The 20,994-nt window shown below is 35.8% G+C and overlaps 2 protein-coding genes and 1 long non-coding RNA gene across 11 annotated transcripts in view; 1 reads left to right on the top strand and 2 right to left on the bottom strand.

Moving 5' to 3' along the window:
* ZNF565 (zinc finger protein 565) overlaps positions 1 to 1,959 on the bottom strand; it is a 27,687-nt gene extending 25,728 nt beyond the window's left edge. For 3 of the 4 annotated variants that reach the window (XM_039850153.1, XM_039850151.1, XM_039850155.1), the window contains exons 1-2: positions 1,771 to 1,909; positions 1,513 to 1,622 (exon numbers count right to left, since the gene is read on the bottom strand). The gene's annotated coding sequence lies outside the window, so the exon portion shown is untranslated. Of the gene's footprint in view, positions 1 to 1,512; positions 1,623 to 1,770 lie in introns of all 4 variants that reach the window. The other variant, XM_039850154.1, reaches the window with a different exon arrangement.
* Positions 1,933 to 20,994, top strand: ZNF146 (zinc finger protein 146). 6 transcript variants are annotated; one of them, XM_039850170.1, is made up of 4 exons: positions 2,012 to 2,071; positions 3,649 to 3,726; positions 10,274 to 10,508; positions 17,930 to 20,913. In XM_039850170.1, exon 4 carries the CDS (start codon positions 18,717 to 18,719, stop codon positions 19,593 to 19,595), a length of 879 nt encoding a protein of 292 aa, XP_039706104.1. In that variant the 5' UTR covers positions 2,012 to 2,071; positions 3,649 to 3,726; positions 10,274 to 10,508; positions 17,930 to 18,716; the 3' UTR covers positions 19,596 to 20,913. The 6 variants fall into 6 exon arrangements, with proteins under 6 accessions (XP_039706108.1, XP_039706103.1, XP_039706104.1 ...); XM_039850174.1 differs by lacking the exon at positions 3,649 to 3,726 and having other exon boundaries at positions 1,933 to 2,071; positions 10,412 to 10,508; positions 17,930 to 20,994; XM_039850169.1 differs by lacking the exon at positions 3,649 to 3,726 and having other exon boundaries at positions 2,000 to 2,071.
* Positions 15,305 to 20,994, bottom strand: part of LOC120592474 (uncharacterized) — a 38,544-nt gene continuing 32,854 nt past the window's right edge. Inside the window, exon 3 of the long non-coding RNA XR_005650122.1 lies at positions 15,305 to 17,380. This is a non-coding gene — a long non-coding RNA (uncharacterized LOC120592474). The remainder of the gene's footprint in view (positions 17,381 to 20,994) is intronic.

Here is a 20,994-nt window from a genome sequence, read left to right as displayed (position 1 = left end):
ATTGATAAAATTTGAATAAGATTTGTAGACTAGTTATTAATAGTGTATCAATGTTAATATGCTGGTTTTGATCATGTACTACAATTAAGATGTTAACAAATAGAGAAGTTGAATTAAGAGTATATAAGAATTCTATTTTTGCAATAGTTTTATGTCTAAATCTAATTCAAAATGAAAAGTTAAAAAAAATTTTAAATGAACATGAGATGTACAGAGAGCAGGGAGGATATGGGCTTTTCAGTTCACCTCTAAGACACCCAGTAATTTATTCTATTGGTACATGCTGAAGACCAGGTCAGGTTGGTGGGGAGGGTGGAGAGTGGTGATGGTCTCTGTTAGGCAAGAAGTTTCAGAAGGAAAGAAAAGCACTACTTAGAAAACAATAGTTTTAGGGAAAGAACCTGATGCACCTTGAACTTGACTTGTGGATGTTCAATAGTGATTATTTCCTTCTCTCAATCTCTCCAGTGGAGAAAATTCAAGAAAAAGAAATTATGAGGGACCAAGACATTTTTGAATGGTCATCTCCCAACTCGTCCACACAGAGGAGGGAGGTCAGAGAAGACTGGACATTATGCCCAATCCCAGTGTTACAGATTAAGGCTGAGGTTATCACTGCCTCGGGCTCCTTCCCAGGTTCTGACAGTGATTGGAGCACTGGAGTCACAGGCACCTCACACTCACACACTTGGTGCTGCACAAATGGTCAGTGTCACACAAACACAACCACACATCAACTCTTGAGACACAGGACACAACCACACAATCACAGACACCTCCACGCCCTTATACGTAATCATAATCTCACACCTAAGATAGAGTCAGACAATCTCAACACTGTGACACACAAAGTGGCTCCTTTAGTCACAGACTCCCTACATCAACACCCACAAATGTCCCACACAGTCACAATCACATACCCACTTAACGGAGACACACAATCACTGGCACTCAACTCCAGCCCACTCAATGTCAACTATTCATAACTGAGCATTTACTCTGGAGACACACACTGTCACACTCACACAAGCAAAGCCATCCCACACCTGCACACCCCAAAAAACACAACAGGAGTACACAGTGTCACTACAGTCATAGACACATGACAATTGCACATGGTACCACATATGGCTATAACATCATGCAATCCAAAACCATACATCACACAGATATCTGCACCCATCACACATTTACAACTACTTTGGCACCACCCAAAACAAGGAGTATGGTCACACATACACAACAGGGACACAAGCACTATTACCCCAACGGTCACGAGGACCCCACACGACAACACAGTATCACACATCGTTACACAAACACAACTAGACATATACCCTGGAGACAGGCGATCACAACCGCACACACTCAAGCACCCAATCACACCTGGTCACACCACAAAGCCACAAGGACTCATTCAGAACCTGGACCTTCAGCACGCTACCGCTTGCACGAACAGACCCGAAGCTCTAGACACGCCCCGTCCCCGCCCCGGACTCCCAGACCCCTCACCTTCTGCCTCCCCTTGGTCGTGTCCGGGTCCCAGCGGAGCTAACGATCTCGCCAGGACGTCGAGACGTAAGGTTGGGCCGCTGTGAACTCTGGGAAACGTAGTCCATAACCTGACCAGCCAGACAAAATGGCATCTTCGTACTTCAAAGTCTGAACTTGGCACATTTGACACTGCCAGGGAGGCTTCAAAGAGGGAATCTCCGCCCCAAACCTCCCACCAGGCTTGAGCTAATTTTCCTCTAAGGTTGGACTGCTCACCTGGAGAGGCCCATAATCACAGGAAGAGGCAGCTAAGTTCCCGTAGGCGAGACAGAGTGTCGACCGACAAAGCCTTAAGGGAAATGTAGTCCCAGGCCGGAAAAGCGGTGCTGCTGTTGATTGAAGGCAATCAGATACCAGCCTGGGCCTGGCCATGGTGACGGTGCGTGCTGCGTCGCAGGGGCTTGTGGGAGTTCTCAATAGCCCTCGGAGTGCGCAGGCGCAGAGCACCGAGTGGACATTTTGGTCTTTGTCCGTGGGTCAGTCCGGCCCCTGGGTCCACGTGGCGCGAAAGTAGGAGGTGGGATGTGGGCGTCTTGGGCCGGTCGGGTCCGGGAGGTTGAGGGGGAGGGTTCCGGGTTAAAAGGAGCGCGGCACGCGGGAGGGGAGTGGGTTTAAGAGCTTTTGGCCTACGTGCGGGGTGGGGCTGGGGGCCTCTGAGGAGGGTTCGAGCGTGTGTGACTCTGAGTTTGACCGCGTTTGACCGGATATTTGAGGTTATTGAGTGGAGAAACTGGGTGCAGGATTGTGTATGGTGCATTTGAGAGGTAGCTATACGAGACCAGCATTGAAGTAATAACATTTGAGCCGCACTTTTCTTGTCGAAAGTGCTGATGCTAACGGTGCCATCTTCCTGGAGCATCTGTTTTACTTGAAGATTTGAAGAGGGGCAGAATGCTAAGTGGTAAATAGTTTAAAGATGGAATTTTATATAAAAACGTATTTTTAAAAACTGGGGTAGAATGTATATTACCATGATTTCATTTTTCTTTAAACAACCCAGAATGTTTCAAAGGAACTTTTTGTTTGAGTCAGCCTGCTTCATCCAGTCGCAAATCCCCAGATCTTTTAGATAATTAAATAGGGCTGCTGTTAAATCCTAGACTAAATATCAGCATTATACTTTGAGAAGCAGTGTCCATATAGTGCAGAAAGCCCAGAATTAGGGAGTTAGGAGTTTTTGGTCATAGGTTAGGCACAATTATATTCGTTCTTTGAACAAAGCTTAGTTGCTGGAATGTTTATCCATCAGTCTGGACTACGTTCTAGGTGTCCTAATTCCTAAATGAATCGAGGTGTTCTCAGATTGTACGGATTTTGTGAAGTAATGAAGAAAATTCTCTTTGCAAAGATGCTTTTTCTAAGGAATTCACTCACAGTCATCCTTCACATAATTTTATATAATAAGTTAGTTATTGGGTACCAAATTAATATGTACAAATCAGTAGCCTTCAAATAGACAAACAATAGTTAGAAGACAGACAAAACCCACTATTTATAAGAGCAATAAAATATAATATTGAGGAAAAAATTAAGAAATAGGAAGAACTATTAGTAATTTTAATACTACTGAGAGACATAACATGAGAATAGATACACCAAGTAGTAGGAAGATGGTCATAAAGAAGTGTGTGCAAACCTAAGTAAATTTATTAATTTAATGAGATCTTAAAGTATATAGTTTTTTTTTCTTTTCTTTTGCAACTAGATAAGCTGATTCCACACTTCATGTGGAAAAATAGACAAACAAGAAGAGCCAGTAAAACTGAAAAAGAAAAATAGTTGCGGTGTGGGTAGGTGGGAAGCCCAAGGGTAACATGTTTAAAATATAAATCCTCACAAATTAGTTTAGTGTTAGTATTAGCATGAAGTATATTAGCCTAAGAAGGGCAATTTGGCAATATCTATAATAACTACAAAAGTATTTTCTTTTTGACCCATCTATTTCTATTTGGAAATTAATCCTACAAATGTACCTGCATTTGCAGGAAATGATAACAATCACAAGGTTGCTCTTTGAATTTTGTTCATATTAAAAGGTTAAAGTATGTATTCAAAAATTAAAGGTTTTTTTTTTTTTGTTTTTTTTTTTTTAAGGAGGAAATAGTCCATGGAGCCAGACTGCTTCTGTTAACTCATTCCTCTGTCACTTTGTAACTAAGTGACCTTAGGCAGGTATTAAACCTTGTGCTTCAGTTTCTCATCTAGTAATGTAGAAAAAATAATAGTATTTGATTCACAGGTTGATTGTGCAGATCGTGGAGTTCTAAGTTCTAAGGAATAGTGCCTTGTATGTAGTAAGTACTGGGTAAATGTTAAATAGTGATGTTATTACTAATTGCAAAGTAACACTTCATTAGAACAAGTACAGGCATTTGTACTGTTCCTGGTGGAAATTTCTGAAAGATTCACATGTATAGATGTTCTCATTTATATTTTAAAACATTTTTTAGGGAGGACATTTCTTTTTATAACTAGAATGAGAAGATTAGCTTTCTGCGTTTAAGTTACGTTGATCTTAGAAACTCATCACCACTGCCGTCATTAAGTTTGTTCTTTGTTTTCTATGGTAGTTACTTTTCATGGTTCCAATTTCAGAACCTCTGATATTTTTTCAAAAACCCCAATTGTGACCCTTTTTTTGGCCAGAATATGTAGGAGGTGATCTTCAAATTGCATAATATCAGGAGAGACATACTATATGATTGGTCTACCATTAATGATTATATTTTTCCCCTTCTTGTGACCAACTTGTAATGCGTATGGTTTTAGTTTGGTATCATAAAAATGTCCATTCCCCTTCAGTCATTTAATAGATGGTTTAGCATCAATAAATAATTCTTGGCTGAATCAATAATTTCTTCAGGTGTTGCAAAGTGATGATTTTTTAGTTTCTTCATTCCTCTTACATTTATTTGGTTACTACCTCAAATCATGTCAAAATTTTCCTGGCTTTTTCTTCTGTAAGCATCATTTTAAAATTGTGTTCTAATAATAGCAGCTAGTTTACTTTGTGACACTTATACTATCACAGTTTTAGCTCAGGGACGCTCCTTCATGCTGCCTCCTGTCTCATTTTGACATGCCAGCATTTAACTTTTGAGAGCTTGCTTGCACTTTAGGCCCACCTTGTACCTTCCCTCCCAGACTTGGAAATGGCCATGTCTCCTTTTGTTGGAGAGTCATGTTAGTGACCAAGATCTGGATGCTGGATATTTTCATTGGTGCAGGGGTAACATTATTTCAAGGCCATTTCAGTGACATAGAAAATCTATTTTTAAAAACCATAAGTTCATATTAGTATTTCTAATTCAATATAAATACTGCAGTATAATAATTAGCTCCTAACTGTATTTCATAGTATACATTTTGAAACCAGTTAATATAAGTACTTATTTTCTTTGCTTTGTCCTACAATGTAAAGAAAATGGTTTCAGAATAACAATACTGATACCAACTCATTTCCTATTTGCCCCTAAAATACTCACCAGAGGCTCTGAGATAACTTGTGGATTACAACCCTAACCTTACCCCAAAGATTGCCATGAAGTATCTCGTTTCTATTATTATTTCATATTGCTCTAGTATATCGATAGTCTTTGGAAACAAATGACATCCTTCTATTCACAGCATTCTGTTTTTAGTAGTGGTATTTCCATTTACAAAATATAGTAATTCTCAATTGCTGAAAATGTCAAATCCTAGAAATCAGCATTTCTGCATGACGTTAAAGCTGGCAGGAAGCTGCACTTTTTTCTCTAAATGGGAGGGGTTAATAGTAACCATACACACGCTGTATCATGTGAAAAATTTCTTTGTAGCTATTTTTGTCCATAGAAAGCATACCACTCAAGATGTGTAATCAGAGTTCTCTGTTCTTAAGTCATTTGAAATACTTTCTTTGAGGAATTACGTTACCAAGTTAATGTACAGTTGGGTTCCTTTCAGTTTGTCTTCAAGTTCAAGGACTGCTTTTAAAAAAAATGAATTTGATTATTTAGAAAAGTAAGTAATCCAATTCTGATTAACCAAAAAATGCATTTCAGAGACATCTCATCTCATTCTACTCCGTTCCCCATCACATTCTTTGTCTCAAGTATATTTTCTTGTTTGTTTCTTGTTTATCAAGGGGATTTTTTTTGTTTGTTGGGCCACTAATATATGTTTATTCTTCCCTCCTATCTCCTACCCCCCTTACATAAATTCCTTCCTTTCTTCACTTTAACAATATGTCCTGGAGATCTCCTTTCTTAATCATCTTTTTTTCTTTTTAACTGCTGAATATGTAAGATGCTATAGTGTGCATGTACTGTAGATTCAATTGTTGGATGTTCTGTTGTTGGACATTTGGATTGTTTCCAATCTTAATTGGAATAATTTTTATAGTTTATCATATTTATTATTTTTTTCATATTTATATTTTTAATCTATTTAGAGTTTATCCTGGTATAGGATATTAGGTGTGTATCCAGGTTAATCTTTTTTTATTAGCTATCCAGTTCTTTGAACAGCATTTATTAAACTGTCTTAGCTTTACTATTTGAAGATTCCATTTTGATCGTATAATAAATTCTCATATGTATTAGGTCTGTTTCCGAACTTTATACTGTTTTCTATCTTCTAGTCTATATTTGTGTACCAATATTTATCTCTTTATTATTGAGGCTTTATAATTTTTTTCATTATCATAGCTAGTCTTTTATCGTTTGGCTTTTACAGTTTTCTAGCTATTTTTGCGTATTTGTTTCTCTGTGTAAACTTTGGAATCAACTAGTCTAGTTCTGGGAAAAGAAAACCTCATTTTTATTGGTATTTTATTAAACTTATAAAATAACAGGGGAAAAGGACATTAGATCTTTATGATGTTAAATATTCCTATCTATGTACATGATTACTCCTACCCATGTACAACTTCCTTTTGGGCCCCCTTTGAGTGTTTTCAAATTTACTTCATATAGGTTTTAGACACTTTTTACTAAGTTTACTTCTAGATACTTGATATTGTGAGTGGAGTCGTGTTATATATGAAGCTCGTTGATGTCTATAAATTAGTTTGTTTCCCTGCTTAACTTACTGAGCAATTGTTTATAATTAAATTATAATTAGGCAGTGAGCATCCTATCTTTATTTGGAATTTAACAGGAATGTCTCCAATGTTTTCACATTAAATAAGATGCTGGCTTTTGTGGTCGGATATAGATTATGATTACCTGTATAGATATAGATTACTCATGCTGCCTGAGTCTCTGGAGATGTGAGTAGAAACAAAAAGTTTAAGGCTGAGGCCACTGCTGTGCCTCAGATGCAACAACCAGGAAAGATCACATTAACCACGGAAACAAAAAGGTCTCCAAATTCTGATTCTGCAGTCTTTAAACAAAAAAAAAATCAAACAACAAAAATAAGATAACCAGTAAGATGTCCATTCCTATTCTGTTTTTTTCTTTTCCCTCCTTTTTCTTTACTCAGTTCTTCTCTTTATCTTTTGTGTTCTTTTTGTAGCTTTGCTTGTTTCTTAAAATTTTGTGTCTTTTAAAAATCTCATTTTGTTGATGTTGTTACTTTTTTATGTGTTTTGTGGCAGTATCTTTCAGATGAATTTATTTTTCATATAAGTTAAATTATGCTGTTCATTTTCACTGTTTCTTAGAGTATCCTTATATGGACACAGATTATTTTGTATTACTCATGTTTGTATGAGATAGATTGTCCTAGACAAGTACCAGGAAAGAGGAGGCATAGTAGCATTCTATGCTTCAAAACTCGTGCCTCTTTTAGTTTTTAAAGCAAGGGACTTGTGCACCTTCCCTGGCTTGGTGACCCTAATGTGGTTGAGGCCAACTTCTATCTCCAACTCTGTTTCCTGTAATTCTTCATAGTACTTGCTTTTTAGGATGATGTATTCAGTATTAGAAGTTGCTAAATCTGAGGATGCCCCACTCCCGTGTACAGCAGGTCCTAGAATAATGTCATTTCTTTCAGTGTCCTTTTGTTATAATGTTGATGAAATGCCATAGGAACTGAACCTCTTGTTTATGTTGATTAGTCAGTGGTAAAATTGGTTTCATGATGCATTGTTTCACTTAAAATCATAAAACCTATTGATGATTTATTGTACTTTTTAAGCCTGCTCTTTCTGCTTACTCCTGCAGTCCTTTTCTGTTTAGTCTTGTTTTTGCTTTCATCAATTTCCTCTTAAGGTGAGGCCTACTCATTCTGTAAGGGAATATTAGCTGCAGATTTTTGAACTTTGAATAGAATCCTCCTCAGCATTTCCAGTATTTTCTAGGCTTCTTTGCAACTTCCTTTTTAAGCCTCCCTGTTTTGGGCCTGCCTTCGGCAGAGGTGCATGGAATTTGGAAGTTTTTTTGTCCCTAGTTTTGTTGTTCATTATTAGACTCAGTTACAACAGTTCTTACTCAGGGTAAATCCCTCATTCTGAGAATGAATATTTGCTAGTTATTTCTGAGATCTGTAATGTCAAGGACTTCTCACCATTGTCTAGTTTTTCTTGCTACATGTATCACACTATTGTGGTTCATGTACCACCTCTGTTATTTTGGGTGTTTTAGGCCACATTTACATATAATTTAGAGTTAACATGTATTCTCTCTACTAGTTTCATTAAAGAGGTAGGGTTATGGATCGGCCAGTTGGTGTTATTTCCCCGTTATCCATCCTTCCTTCCTTAACCAGATATAGGAAGCCTGATGTCTATAATCTTTTTCCTTATTTCATTTATGACATTGTTAACAAAATCCACAGTGTCATCTGTACACTTTTAACAATAAGATATATATATATATGTTTTCTATGCACTGCTCCACCCCTTAGTTAGATTTCTCTTGCTCACATATTTGACTTTACCTCAAGCCCATTTCCTTCCCATCCTTTGTAACCATTGCCCATAGTCTATGTCCATGAGTTCCTGTTTGTTTGTCCTATTAATTTGTTAGGTTTATATCCTACATGATATCATGTGATTTTCACCCTGTTCGGGCTTATTTCATTAGAGTCATCATTCATTGATCCATTGATTCTCCAGAGTTGTCCTGGTTATTGGCCGTTGCGATATGTTCTTGGTGGATTTCTTTTTGAAAGANCCTTTACCCTGTCTACCTCCCCCTCCTCCCATCCCTTACCCTCTGGTAACCACTAGTCTATAGTCCATGTCCATGAGTCTCTGTTTGTTTGTCCTATTAATTTGTTGCTTTTAGGTTTATATCCCACATAAAAGTGATATCATGTGATTTTCAACTTTTTCTGTCTGGCTTATTTCATTTAGCATGATTATTTCAAGGTCCATCCATGTTGTCGCAAATGGCAGTATTTCATCTCTTCTTATGGCTGAGTAATATTCCGTTTTATATACGTACCACAGCTTCTTTATCCAGTCATCTATTGTAGGACACTTCCGTTGCTTCCATGTCCTGGCCATTGTGAATAATGCTGCTATGAACATCGGTATGCAAGTATCTTTTTGGATATGGGTTTTCAGGTCTTTTTCCCGTTATTCTTGATGTTTTGTATGGTTTTCAAAAAGGAGAAGTATTTGAAAGATTTAAAACTAAGCAGCCACAATGCTCCTGTGATCCTTTTTCTTGCCTCCTTGATTATCAGTGTTCCTAGGATTCTGTTTGTCCTTGACCATCTTCTTCACAGATTGTCTATATTCTCTGTAAGCAATCACAGTTACATTCCATCTGTTCCTTGAGCAGCAGGATATTCTGACAACTGACATATACCCATTTTGATTCTAGGCCTATTCTGAGCTCAACTACATATGCAAAAATGGATCTATCTGCTTGTGTGTTCCTCAGAAACCTGACACTATCCAGAATATCAAACTTGATCTCCTTCCTCTCACAGATTGTCTTTAGCCAACTCACCCTCTCTTGTTTCTCTCTGTGTACATCACTGTGTACATTAAGCCTTCCATGTCTGCCACACCACAGTACAAATTGGTGACAAAGCTCTTTCAACATAGTATACATAGTGTGTATGTAAATAGTAACTTAAGCTTTTTTATAGAATTTGGCTTTTTAAATATGATTTCAACATTATAGAAAAGTTGGAATAGTACAGAGAAGTCTCATTATACCTTTTACCCAAATTCACCAATCATTTACATTTTGTTTTTCTACAACCACAGTATAGTAGTTAAACTCAGAAAATTGCTATTATTTAATCCAGTCCACATTCAGATGTTGTCATTTGTCCTAATAATGTTCTTAAAAATGTTTTTTTGAGTGAATGGAAGAACATGTATATACAGGACATTTCCAATATGTAGTTTTCCTTAGAGTTTAATTTAAACAAAGTAAATATTAGGATTCCAGGAAAACTTTTTTGAGTTTTTATTCCTGACTGTTAGAACAACTTCCTACACATTTAGCTTAATTCCAATAGGCATGTGTTGTTACAGTTATAGATGAGAGTATTGAATTCATCCAGGAATAAGGGCTACAGTTAAAATCCCCTCAGGAATCTATGCAGGAGTGTGGTGCCAGAGAACAATAGCAACTAGTCAGGTAAAGTATGAACATCTTTCTTATGTAACTAAAATTCGGAAAGGGACTTCCATTTCAAGATGTGTGGAGGCTTAAATGGTTTGATGAATATTGCTTTGATATTCAGGATTCAAATAGTCTTAGTCTCTCTGCTCATATAATTGTACTTTAATTTTTAAGGCAAAAGGTCATTACTTTGTTCTTTTTCATAGGGCCGCTTCCTTGTGCACCCCTGGAAACTGCACCTTCCTCATCCTTCAGAAGGTCCTGAGGCCCCAGGGCTCAGCCTGAGTTTTAGGAGGGTACTTTGGCCCCAGCATTAACATTCTAGTGCTGTGTCATTTCCCCAGTAACAGGTTGTAGACTGACTAAACTGTATGTGATCCTCTGTTGGAGCAAGAAGACAAACTGGATGGTGGAGAAGGAAGTGGAGAAGAAATTGTCCAGGTGAGTGAATGATAACCAGACAAGTTACAGTTGTTCAGTCAGTATTGATACCTCTGAAAGGTTTTTAAGGATGTTTTCTTGTAGGCTGTATTCTTGGAATATCACTTGGTATGAATTCTTAAGATATTTGAGTGACATTTCTAGTCATCATTTTTTTGGTTTCAGTACCCTGCTTCTTTAATTAGGTTGTAGAGGACCAGGTGCCCCTCTTATCTCTAATCTGGATGTCCACATTCATATTTCTTTGTACTGTCTGTGTGATCGTTCTCTCTTTCATTGTTACCCTCAGTCTCATATCCCGCGATGTGTATAGACTCTTTCCTTATGTATTGTCTTTTACTGGTTTTAAGTCTTTACATATTGTCTGACAGGTTTCTTTTTATTATTTTGCGCTTTCTCATTCTTTCAGTGGTTAAATGCCTCAGAATTATATTTTACATCTATGATGATACTTCCTGTTGTCTTCTTATTCACCTCCCCCATTATACATCAATAAATTCTGCTTCCCTCTCTTCCTCCTCTGTATACCTCTTTCAGTTGTTGCCTTAGAAATCAGTTCTGCCTTTCTGTTATGTGGGCATGTGTGTATGTGAGTGTGAGAGAAAGAGAGAGAATGTATGCGTCTGTATTTGTTTTTTAATATAATACTTGAACTTGTAAAAAATTTTGAACAATAAAGAATGAAAAAGCCTTTTCTTACCTCTAAGCCTCAGTCCTACACTTTTTCAAAATGCAGTTACTTTTATGAGTCACATCTGTCCTCCTCAAGGCAATCTGTGAATGAGCCAGCATATGTTATATATCTGCTGCAAATATGAATATATAAAAGTCTTCTGTTTTCCTTTTCATATAAATAATGGTTGTATGTATTCCATTGTGTATGTAGTTTTTTTTTCTTGGAGAGATTCTCTATCTATATAATTTATTTAACCTGTTTCCTATTAATAGCCATTTAGGTTGTTTCCAGGCTTATGCTATTGAGGACACAAGTGCATATACTTGTTTATATTGCTTTGCAGAAATATGCAGATACAACTAGGTAATAATTTACTCTTTAGTGGAAATACTGGGTCAAAGTTATGTTTATAGATTTGATAGAAATAGGCACATTGTTCTCAAAAGAAGTAAACCAATTTACATTTCTACCAATGTGGTATATTCATATATTCAACAAGTACTTAGTGAATGATATGTATTAGGCACTATTTCAGATACTAGAGAAATGTCAGTGATCAAAGCAGTCAAAAATTCCTCCCTCCTGAGTCCTGTATTCCAGTTTGGGAAGACAACTTTGAATAAATAAGTAAAAAATATATTCTATAAGATGATAGTGAATTAAGGAGAAATGGCATTTGGAGGGCCAGTTGGTCAGGGAAAGGTCAGTAAGAGGATGACATTTGTAAAAAGATCGAGAGTGTGAGAGCAGGGCATTTGGTATTTAGTGGAAGAGTATTCAGCCAGAAGAAACAAAAAGTGTTAAAAACTCTAAGGTTGAGCTTGCTGTTCTAGAAATAGTGCTCAGGGCAGTGGGCTGGAGCAGGGTGAGTGAGCAAAAGGGACTAAGAGTATCTTTGGTTAGATAACAGGCCAAATCATAGACTTAAGCCTTTGATCTCAGTGATTTGGGAGACCATCAAAGAGTTTTGAGCAGAAGAGTGATAAGATCAGAATTACATTTCTGCTGCAGTATAGAAAATAAGGTATGGGCTGGGGGCAAGACTAGGAGATTAGTTGGAGGCTATTGCAGTAATCTAGATAAGAAAATAGTAGTTAAGCTAGAGACCAGTCAGATTCTTAAGGATTGGGTGATAGATTGATTATATATATGTCGGTTATGAGAGAAGAGTCCTTGATGATTCCAAGGTTTTAACTAAAAGTTACTGAGAGAGGAATACTTTAGGAAGTCTGGAGATAGAACAAGAGTTTTCTTTGGGAATTGTTAATTGAGACATGTCTACTGATCACCTAAGTCAGATAGGCAGTTGGATATACAAGTCAGGAATTTAGGGAAATGGAAAGTTGTGACCATTTCTGCTTTGCTATACCATCAAGCTGTTTTATAAAATGATGGTGTTTCTACATTTCCCTGCCTACCATTTTTTTTCCTACCTGTACTTTTCCTACTCTTCAGGGATGCCAGTGGGCCCACCATACCTCCTGTATTCAACCAACATACTTGGATTCTGTTGTTACAAACAGAGAGATGGTGATTTGACCCTTGAGGCTGGGCCTTATGTTTTTGGAGAGCATTGTGCATGAGAGCTCTTTTAAAAATAGCAATGACACTGCCTACTAACATCCTTTTTCATAAGACATTAGAATTATAGCTAATTCCTACTCTTACCAACAGTTTAGTTTTTTTTTTTTTTTTGTCTTTTTTTCTTTCAAAAACATGAAAAGTGGGCAGTCTTTATTAAACTATTTTAGAAGGAAGTATCTATTTATGTTTGTCACCCCTCTAAGAATTCTCTCCTACTTCTGCTTTATTGATGCTTTAATGACCTGAGGTGTTGCTTTTTCTTTCTAAGTGTTTCCTCATCTTTTGCTTTTATTTTTTTTTTCTTCTATCCTCTTACTGGAGGTGGCTCCTAGAACACTATATTCTGCCTTTCCTCCTTCCTTTTATAAATTAATTCCTAGAAAAGACCCATTCATTCTGAAATAATAAGTAACTTTATAATATTTTCATTTTGGCAGCTCCAGCCTTTTCATCTTGCTCGCCATCATTTTATCTCTTTACAGGATAAACAGCTGTCTGACTGACTTCATTCTCATTTTGTCAGACAATGAAATCATTAATATCCTATCCATATTAGAAATTTCAGCTCATTATTTTCAGGTCCAGAGATCACTTCAAAACTATTTTAGATTATGTTGATTATTTCTTTTCTCATGCGATATGGTTACTCAAGCCTTTAAAGAGATAAACTTCAAACTAACCAAGAAATGCCCTATCTATTCAGGTGCTACTGAACATTTAAACCTGTTACTTCTTTTATTGATTTCTCATCTGATTGTTCATGCTACTTAACATTTTCCATAGAAGTTCAGAAGACCCTAGTTAATACTTATATTTTTATATTTTGATATGTTGAGTCTATATTATGAACCTGTTGAAAGGAAGGCCCTACTGTCTCCAGTTTTGATTACATATGAGGTACTTTTTAAATAATGTATGAATTGTTGTGGAAGGATTTGTTAATTTTTCAATTTTTTTATATTATGAATATTTTCAAAGATTAACATTGAAGAGTACAGTGATCTTTTATATGCCCATCACATAGAGTCAATAATTAATATTTTACCACATTTGTTTTTTTATGTGTCTGTATCCTTATGCATGCGTATTATGTGTGCTGCAACACCATGACACTTCACTCCTAAAAAATTAAGTATGCATTTTCTAAAAATAATGGCATAACCAAAATACTATTAGCGTACCTTAAACAGTTAGCCATAATGTCCTAAATTATGTAATATTCAGTCACTATTTCCCAAATTATTTCCCAGTACCTTCTGTAACATTTTTTAAAATGCCAGAATGCAGTCAAAGTTTAAACTTTGGATTTGGTTGTCTTTTTTGTTTTTGTAGTCTAACCTTTCTTTCCCTCCTTCCTCCCTGCCTTGATATTGCCCCTCATATTTAAAAAATATTTATTCTCAGCCATTCAAGGAAAAGAATAGAGCCATTAATGCAGTCCAGCATCCCAAGCTATAGTTAAGATGTTAAGACTTAGCTACATACAAATTTGAGTTTACAAGTATATGAAACACTTATTTTAGAAAAGTGAATCTGATTGTGATTAGGAGTTCAGGCAATGATGTTTATAAGTAAAAGACAAGATTGGAGAAGTTTTTTTAGGAGCATGTTACTGGACCTGCTTCTAGGAAATTTTATAGATTCTAAAGTTAAAATATAGAAGAGATCCGGCTAAGTCAAAGAAGGACACGAATGTGATGTACATAAAATGTGACTCCTTGGTTGCACATTTAACATGCTTGGCAAGCTCTTCCTCAGGGTTTGTGAACTTGTTTAATTTCTGCTTAGAATACTCTTTCTCCAGATAATCTGTAAGGATCACTCTCTTCCTTCATGTCTTGAATCTTGCCTTCTCAGGGGGCTCTCTATCTAAAATTGAAACTCCTTACCCCTTTCCTAATTTTTTCCCCTAGTAGTTTTAACTTTTTAACAACCCATCTCATTTATTTATTTGTTCTCTGTCCACTAGAATGTAAACTTGTTGAAGGCAGAGAATTCTGTCAATTTTGTCCAATGCTGTTTATCCGTAGAGCTTAGAACTGTGCCAGGCACATATTAAGTAGAAGAAAAGGTATTTGTTGAATGAATAATGGTAAGTGTTTTGAGTAGCACTTCTCAAACTTTTTGGTCTCTTTACATTCTTTTTTTTTTTTTTTTAAATAACAGCTTTGAGATATGAATCACACAACATAAAATTCATCTTTTTAAGATGTACAATTCAGTGATTTTTAGTATATTCACGAAGTTGTGCAGCCATCACCGCTATTTCAGAACATTTTCATCACCACTAAAGAAAACTCCGATACCCATTAGCAGTAATCTTTATATTCTTAAAACTTGAGGACCCCCAAAGAGCTTTGGTATATGTGGACTTTAGTGATAATTTACCTTATTTAGAAGTAAAATTGAGAAACTTTAAAAAATATACATTAATTTGTTTAACACAAATAATAATCCCATTACATGTAAACTTAAATCACTTTTATTTCTTAATAAAAATAAGTTTTCCAAAATAAAAGAAGTTAGAAGACTGGCATTGTTTTGCACATGTGTAAATATCTTTATTCTGGTTTAATAGAAGACAGTTGGATTCTCATTTCTGTTGTTGTAACCTGTTTTGGTTGAAATATATTAAAAAATTGTGGCTTCATACAGATGTAGTTAGAAAAAGAAGAAGTATTTTAATACCTTTTTCAGGTAATTGTGGATATTCTTTGGTACTCCACCAACACTTGACAGTGGTAATTTTTTTCAAGCTTAGCCTCAATGCGGAATTTGAAACTATTTCAGATACTTTCATTCTTTTACTTAAAATCCATGTCTTAAACTTTTTGTTTGTCTGACACTTTGAATGGATCTCTTAACCATTCAAGATTTTGTAACATCATGCATTGGTCATTTGAGTTATGCAGATCTTTAAAATGTTGACATATCTTATTATATAATATCAAAACATCAGATTTTGTTAACAGCACTACCAATCTCATTAGAAAGGTCTTTTAAGAGTTTAGAAACTATCAATCTCATGGAGGATACTGATTTTCCAGAATTTTAATTTTTGCTTGAAAACTCAAATTTTATCATTGACAGTGTGTGCTGTCAGTTTTTCTTTTAAAGAATTGTCTTCATTTTGTCTGAAGAAAGTACCAAGCAATACCCAAGTCTGAATAATCATTTTGTAAGGCGGTCATTTATTATTTAAAGCAAATTAATCGTGCCCATGAAAAAAGTGGCTAGTGTAACTCACAACTTAAATGATTTGCCCAAGTGTTTTTCCTTGAGACAGCTGTCATTCATTGGTGAACAAGAGAAATATATGTGTATGTGTATACTACTATATATATATTTATTATTCATTGTGCAAGGTATCAAGTGGGCCCTTTAAAGAGTCTAGAGATTCATGATGTAGATGAGTTTTTTATTCTTTGACTATTTCTTCTGATCAGTTTTCTCCTTTTGTTTTTTGGAACTTTTTTTTTTTTTTACTTAGTTGTTAAACATATTACTTTGGTTTAGCCTCTGAATTTGTCATCTGAAAGCTTCTACCAGGAAGTGATACTTATTACTCGTGCTTATATTTCATTGACCAAACAAGAGCCATTCTTGTTTCTTAGGGTAAAACAATATATTGTCTTTCTGCAATAAAGAGACTGTTATCTACCTCACCTTCTCTATCCCTTCCCCACCCCCAGTCTTAATTTCTCAGGGAACTTTTTCTTTCTGTTTCTTGCTTTAAAAATCCTGTTATCGTTTCTCTGATAAAACATTTTCTCATAATCATTTGTGATTAGTTTCAGAGTTCTGTTTTTGTTTGCTTTTCTTTGCCTGTTTTTCCTTAGAGTTTCTTTTTTCTCTTGATATTGTGCTTTCATGTTAGTGGGGTTCCTCAAATGTGTGTGGAGTATTGGCTGCACAGTCATATTTAAGAATGATATGCTTGGGTGCTCCTAGTCTTCTGGTAGGCTTCAGTGCATAAAAAGTAAAAGGCCTCATGGACCAAGGGTCTCCTCCTTGCAGAAGAGTTATACTGCCTTACTCTTAGAAACTTAGGTTTGGCCAGAGCCTTTGTTTTGGCAAAAGAAATGCATACAAGCAACAAGTATTATCTTGGAGAGGCATCCTAATGTGATTTTTCATGGGTCTTTTAGATTTTCCAGAGAAGGATGCTTTCATATCCTATTATCAGGTTTGTATACCTGGTCGCCAGCTTTTTTTTTTTGCCTCAGCTGTAGAATAGTACCAAAGTTCTCACTATATTTTATATAGATTTAATCACATTGATTTCGGTATAGCACCTCTCCCCTGTCAACTCATTTGTTGGGTCCCCTGAGTCTGGAGCTTCTCTGATTAAATTTCTGCAAAGAATAGCTTCCATTTCATATGAGGGAGTGGTCCTTTGTCTTGGCAAGGAAAGTAGAGGTCTAACTGCACCTTATGTAATCTTTTTTCAACTCCTATCCTTTATTTTTGTTTTAAGGCACTTGATTTCCTCCATTTTCTGAATCTTTTTGATATTTTGTGGCACAAATTGCCTTGCTTGACCTTGGCATCCTCTTCTGCAGTACTTCTGTTATTTGAACTTCCCCAGTTCTGTGTTGAAAATCTTCCTGTGCTTTATCGTCAAAAAAGTTAATATCTGTGTATCCCGACGTCTCCTATAATATCCCTTTTGTGAGTTTTGTGTTTTCCCTTTTGTCATTTAGTGGAGTTTTGGGAGGAAGCAGTTGTTGATTATCCCTTTCCCTTTCTTAGGCATCACAGGTTAGACTTTCAATTTTATGTGGTCATCTTTTTATCCTACTTATTAACTTCTCATTGTTACACTCAGTTGCTGAATTGTGAAATGAAAAAGAATAATCTAAGCTTTGTGTACCCTTGAATGTTAATTTTCTACCCAGATACCCTCCACAACAGTTTCCTTGTGAAAATTTAGTTGGAGACATTGGTTGTGAGGCGGCTTTTATATTGTGAAATGGGCTAGCAGAGTTAATCCTAACAATCATAGTCTGAAATTTTTTTGCTAGTAATGGGAAATTCATAAATAATGATGATAACATAAAGCTAACATTTATTGAATGCTTATTTACCATTTGCCAGCCACAGTTCTAAACACTTTATACTTTAACTCCTCTAAATGATGATTGTTTGTACTCCATTTTAGAAGAAGCCTGAGAAGATGATGAGCAGATAAGAGAGGCAGGAAGACTTGGGAGGCAAGTTGTATCCACCTCCAGTAAAGTAAAGACTGAAGAAAAAAGGTGTGAATATAAGAAAATTGGAAAAATACTTTTCTCTGATCTCAGACTTTGTATCTTTTAAGGCAATATCTTCTTCACCTTACCTAGAAAGAGTTTGAAACAGTTTAGACTTACTTAATCATGAGGGACATTGTGTAGGAAAGAATCATCAATTTTTTTAGTTTGAAAATCCTATCACAGCTTACCTTTTATGGTAATAACTTTTAAGTGTAAATCAGTGTGGAAATGCCTTCAGTTAAAAAAAGTTGAATCCCATCTGATAACAGCATTTGTACTGGATTAGAAACTCTATGAATTTACTGAATGTGGAAAAACTTTCATTCACGTGTCACTCTTCAGTAGATGTAGAAATCAGGCTGGAGAGAAACCCTGTGCTTCTGAGGAAAATTGAAAAGCCTTTAGCTAGATGACAAATCTTACTGAGCAGAAGAAAATTTATACTGGGTAGAAACCAGTGAATGTAACAAAACTTGAGTACTAGAAAATTTACACTTAGAGAAACCTTTGAACTGAGTATGATAAAGTTTTCTCTCGAACCTTATCCCTTACTTTACCTTCGAAAGGTCACTCACAGAGAGGTTCTACAGATGTAAGAAATGTGGAAATACCTTCAGCCAAAAGTAAATCCTCATTCATTAAAAAATTCATACCGGAGAAAAATCTTGTGAATGTGGGAAAGCTTCCATTCAGATGTCACACCTCAGTCAGCAGAAAATTTGTAGCGGGGAAAACCCCTTTGCCTGCAAGGTATGTGGGAAAGTCTTCAGCCACAAATCAAATCTCACTGAGCATGAGCATTTTCATAATAGAGAGAAACCTTTTGAATGTAATGAATGTGGAAAAGCCTTCAGCCAAAAGCAGTATGTCATTAAACATCAGAACACCCATACTGGAGAGAAGCTTTTTGAATGTAATGAATGTGGAAAATCCTTCAGCCAGAAGGAGAACCTCCTTACGCATCAGAAAATTCACACTGGAGAGAAACCTTTTGAGTGTAAAGATTGTGGGAAAGCTTTCATTCAGAAGTCAAACCTCATCAGACACCAGAGAACTCATACAGGAGAGAAGCCCTTTGTATGTAAGGAGTGTGGGAAAACCTTCAGTGGCAAATCAAACCTTACTGAGCATGAGAAAATTCATATTGGAGAGAAACCCTTTAAATGTAATGAATGTGGAACAGCTTTTGGCCAGAAGAAGTACCTCATAAAACACCAAAACATTCACACTGGAGAGAAACCCTATGAATGTAATGAATGTGGAAAAGCCTTCTCTCAACGAACGTCACTTATTGTACATGTGAGAATTCATTCAGGTGATAAGCCTTATGAATGCAATGTATGTGGGAAAGCTTTCTCTCAGAGTTCATCTCTTACTGTGCATGCGAGAAGCCATACAGGTGAGAAGCCCTATGGATGTAATGAATGTGGGAAAGCTTTCTCTCAATTCTCAACCCTTGCTTTACATTTGAGAATACACACAGGTAAGAAGCCGTATCAATGTAGTGAATGTGGGAAAGCTTTCAGCCAGAAGTCACATCACATTAGACACCAGAAAATTCATACTCATTAAAAACTCTGTGAATATCTTGAAAATTGAAAAGCATTCATCAGGAATTTACACCTCATAAGACAGAAATAATTCTGAAGCAAAGTCACAAATGACACAAAAGTTAAAAACTTATTGGACACCAGAGAAATCATACTGAAGAGAAAAAAAGACATTGTATTATAAAAATCCTGTGCCCAACAAAAAACCTACAGCAAAGGTAATGCCGAAACTCTTAGACACATTTCCACTAAATTGGGAATGGGGAACATGTTTGCTATCATTGCTGTCTGCATAGATCTGGAGATTGTCACCAATATAATAAGAAAAATAAGTTTTAAGTATTGTAAAGGAAAAGACTTTTGTGGTATTAATTTAGAACAAAAGAGATTCTGGAAGCACCTATGCATTTATTAGAATTTAGGATAGAAATGTCATCAGGAGGTGAGAAGAAAATGGGACTATTTTAAAAATGATTTGGAGCTAATTTGTCCTCCAAGGAAAAAAAAGAGACCATGAACTATATACAAAGGTAAGATCCATGGGGATTAAAAACAGGGATATGAAGAAGATATATACTAAAAATGGTTATGACCTTGGGAGTAAGGAAACATTCCTTATAATGAATTGAAAAATAGCAATTTTACTCTGAGTTTGTATGCTCAGGAAATATGTACCGGGCTATTTACTGTGGCATGATTTGTAGTAGCCATAAATTGGAAACAACTTAAATGCCCATCATGAGTATAATGGGAAATATTTATGATGGGATATTGTATATCTGTAAAATGTAACAAATGAGGTCTGCATGTATTACAGAGAAAGATCTCAAAAATGTTAAGAGGGAAGAAATGAAGTTGTAGTATGACCCATCTAATACCATGACATTTTTGTAAATTTGAATTAAACTTGCCTCACAAAATGCAGTACTATATATCAGTAATGGATACATATATGTGTGTATGTTTTTAAAATGCTTTTGAAATGGAAGGATACAGACCAAATTCTTGATAGTGGTTGCCTGTGAAGAATGGAGAAGGGAAGGGATGAGTGTGGGAGGGGTGGACTGGGGTTGGATAAAGGGGATTTCATTTTTATATGTAAACATCCATTTCTCTTAAACACAAAAGAGACTAAGTAAATATATATATCAAAATATTGGATAGTTCTGGATTGTGGTATATGGATATCTTGTCTTATTTTTTGTACTTTTCTGTATTTTTAAATTTTCTCTAAGAATGGGGGTGAGGATGGGAACGCTGTACCTATAGAAATGTTGCTCAAATGGATTCATTCCCAATGAAATACTAAACTTTTTATAGAAAATATTTCTAAAATTTTATCAATGAGTGGATGGACTTGTTCTCTATGTAGTATGAAATTATCTATTTTATTAAAATTAAAAGTGACAGTATAATCCAAA

Source organism: Pteropus medius, unplaced genomic scaffold (genome assembly GCF_902729225.1).
Source record: "Pteropus medius unplaced genomic scaffold, Ma_sr-lr_union100, whole genome shotgun sequence".
NCBI classification, from domain to species: Eukaryota; Metazoa; Chordata; class Mammalia; order Chiroptera; family Pteropodidae; genus Pteropus; species Pteropus medius.
The sequence above is the reverse complement of the archived record's forward strand: the minus strand, read 5'-3'. Positions and strand labels throughout refer to the sequence as shown.

What these genes read in the sequence shown, in the direction of transcription:
- ZNF146 (XM_039850174.1), top strand. Translation starts at nt 18,717, where the DNA reads ATGTCACACCTCAGTCAGCAGAAAATTTGTAGCGGGGAAAACCCCTTT.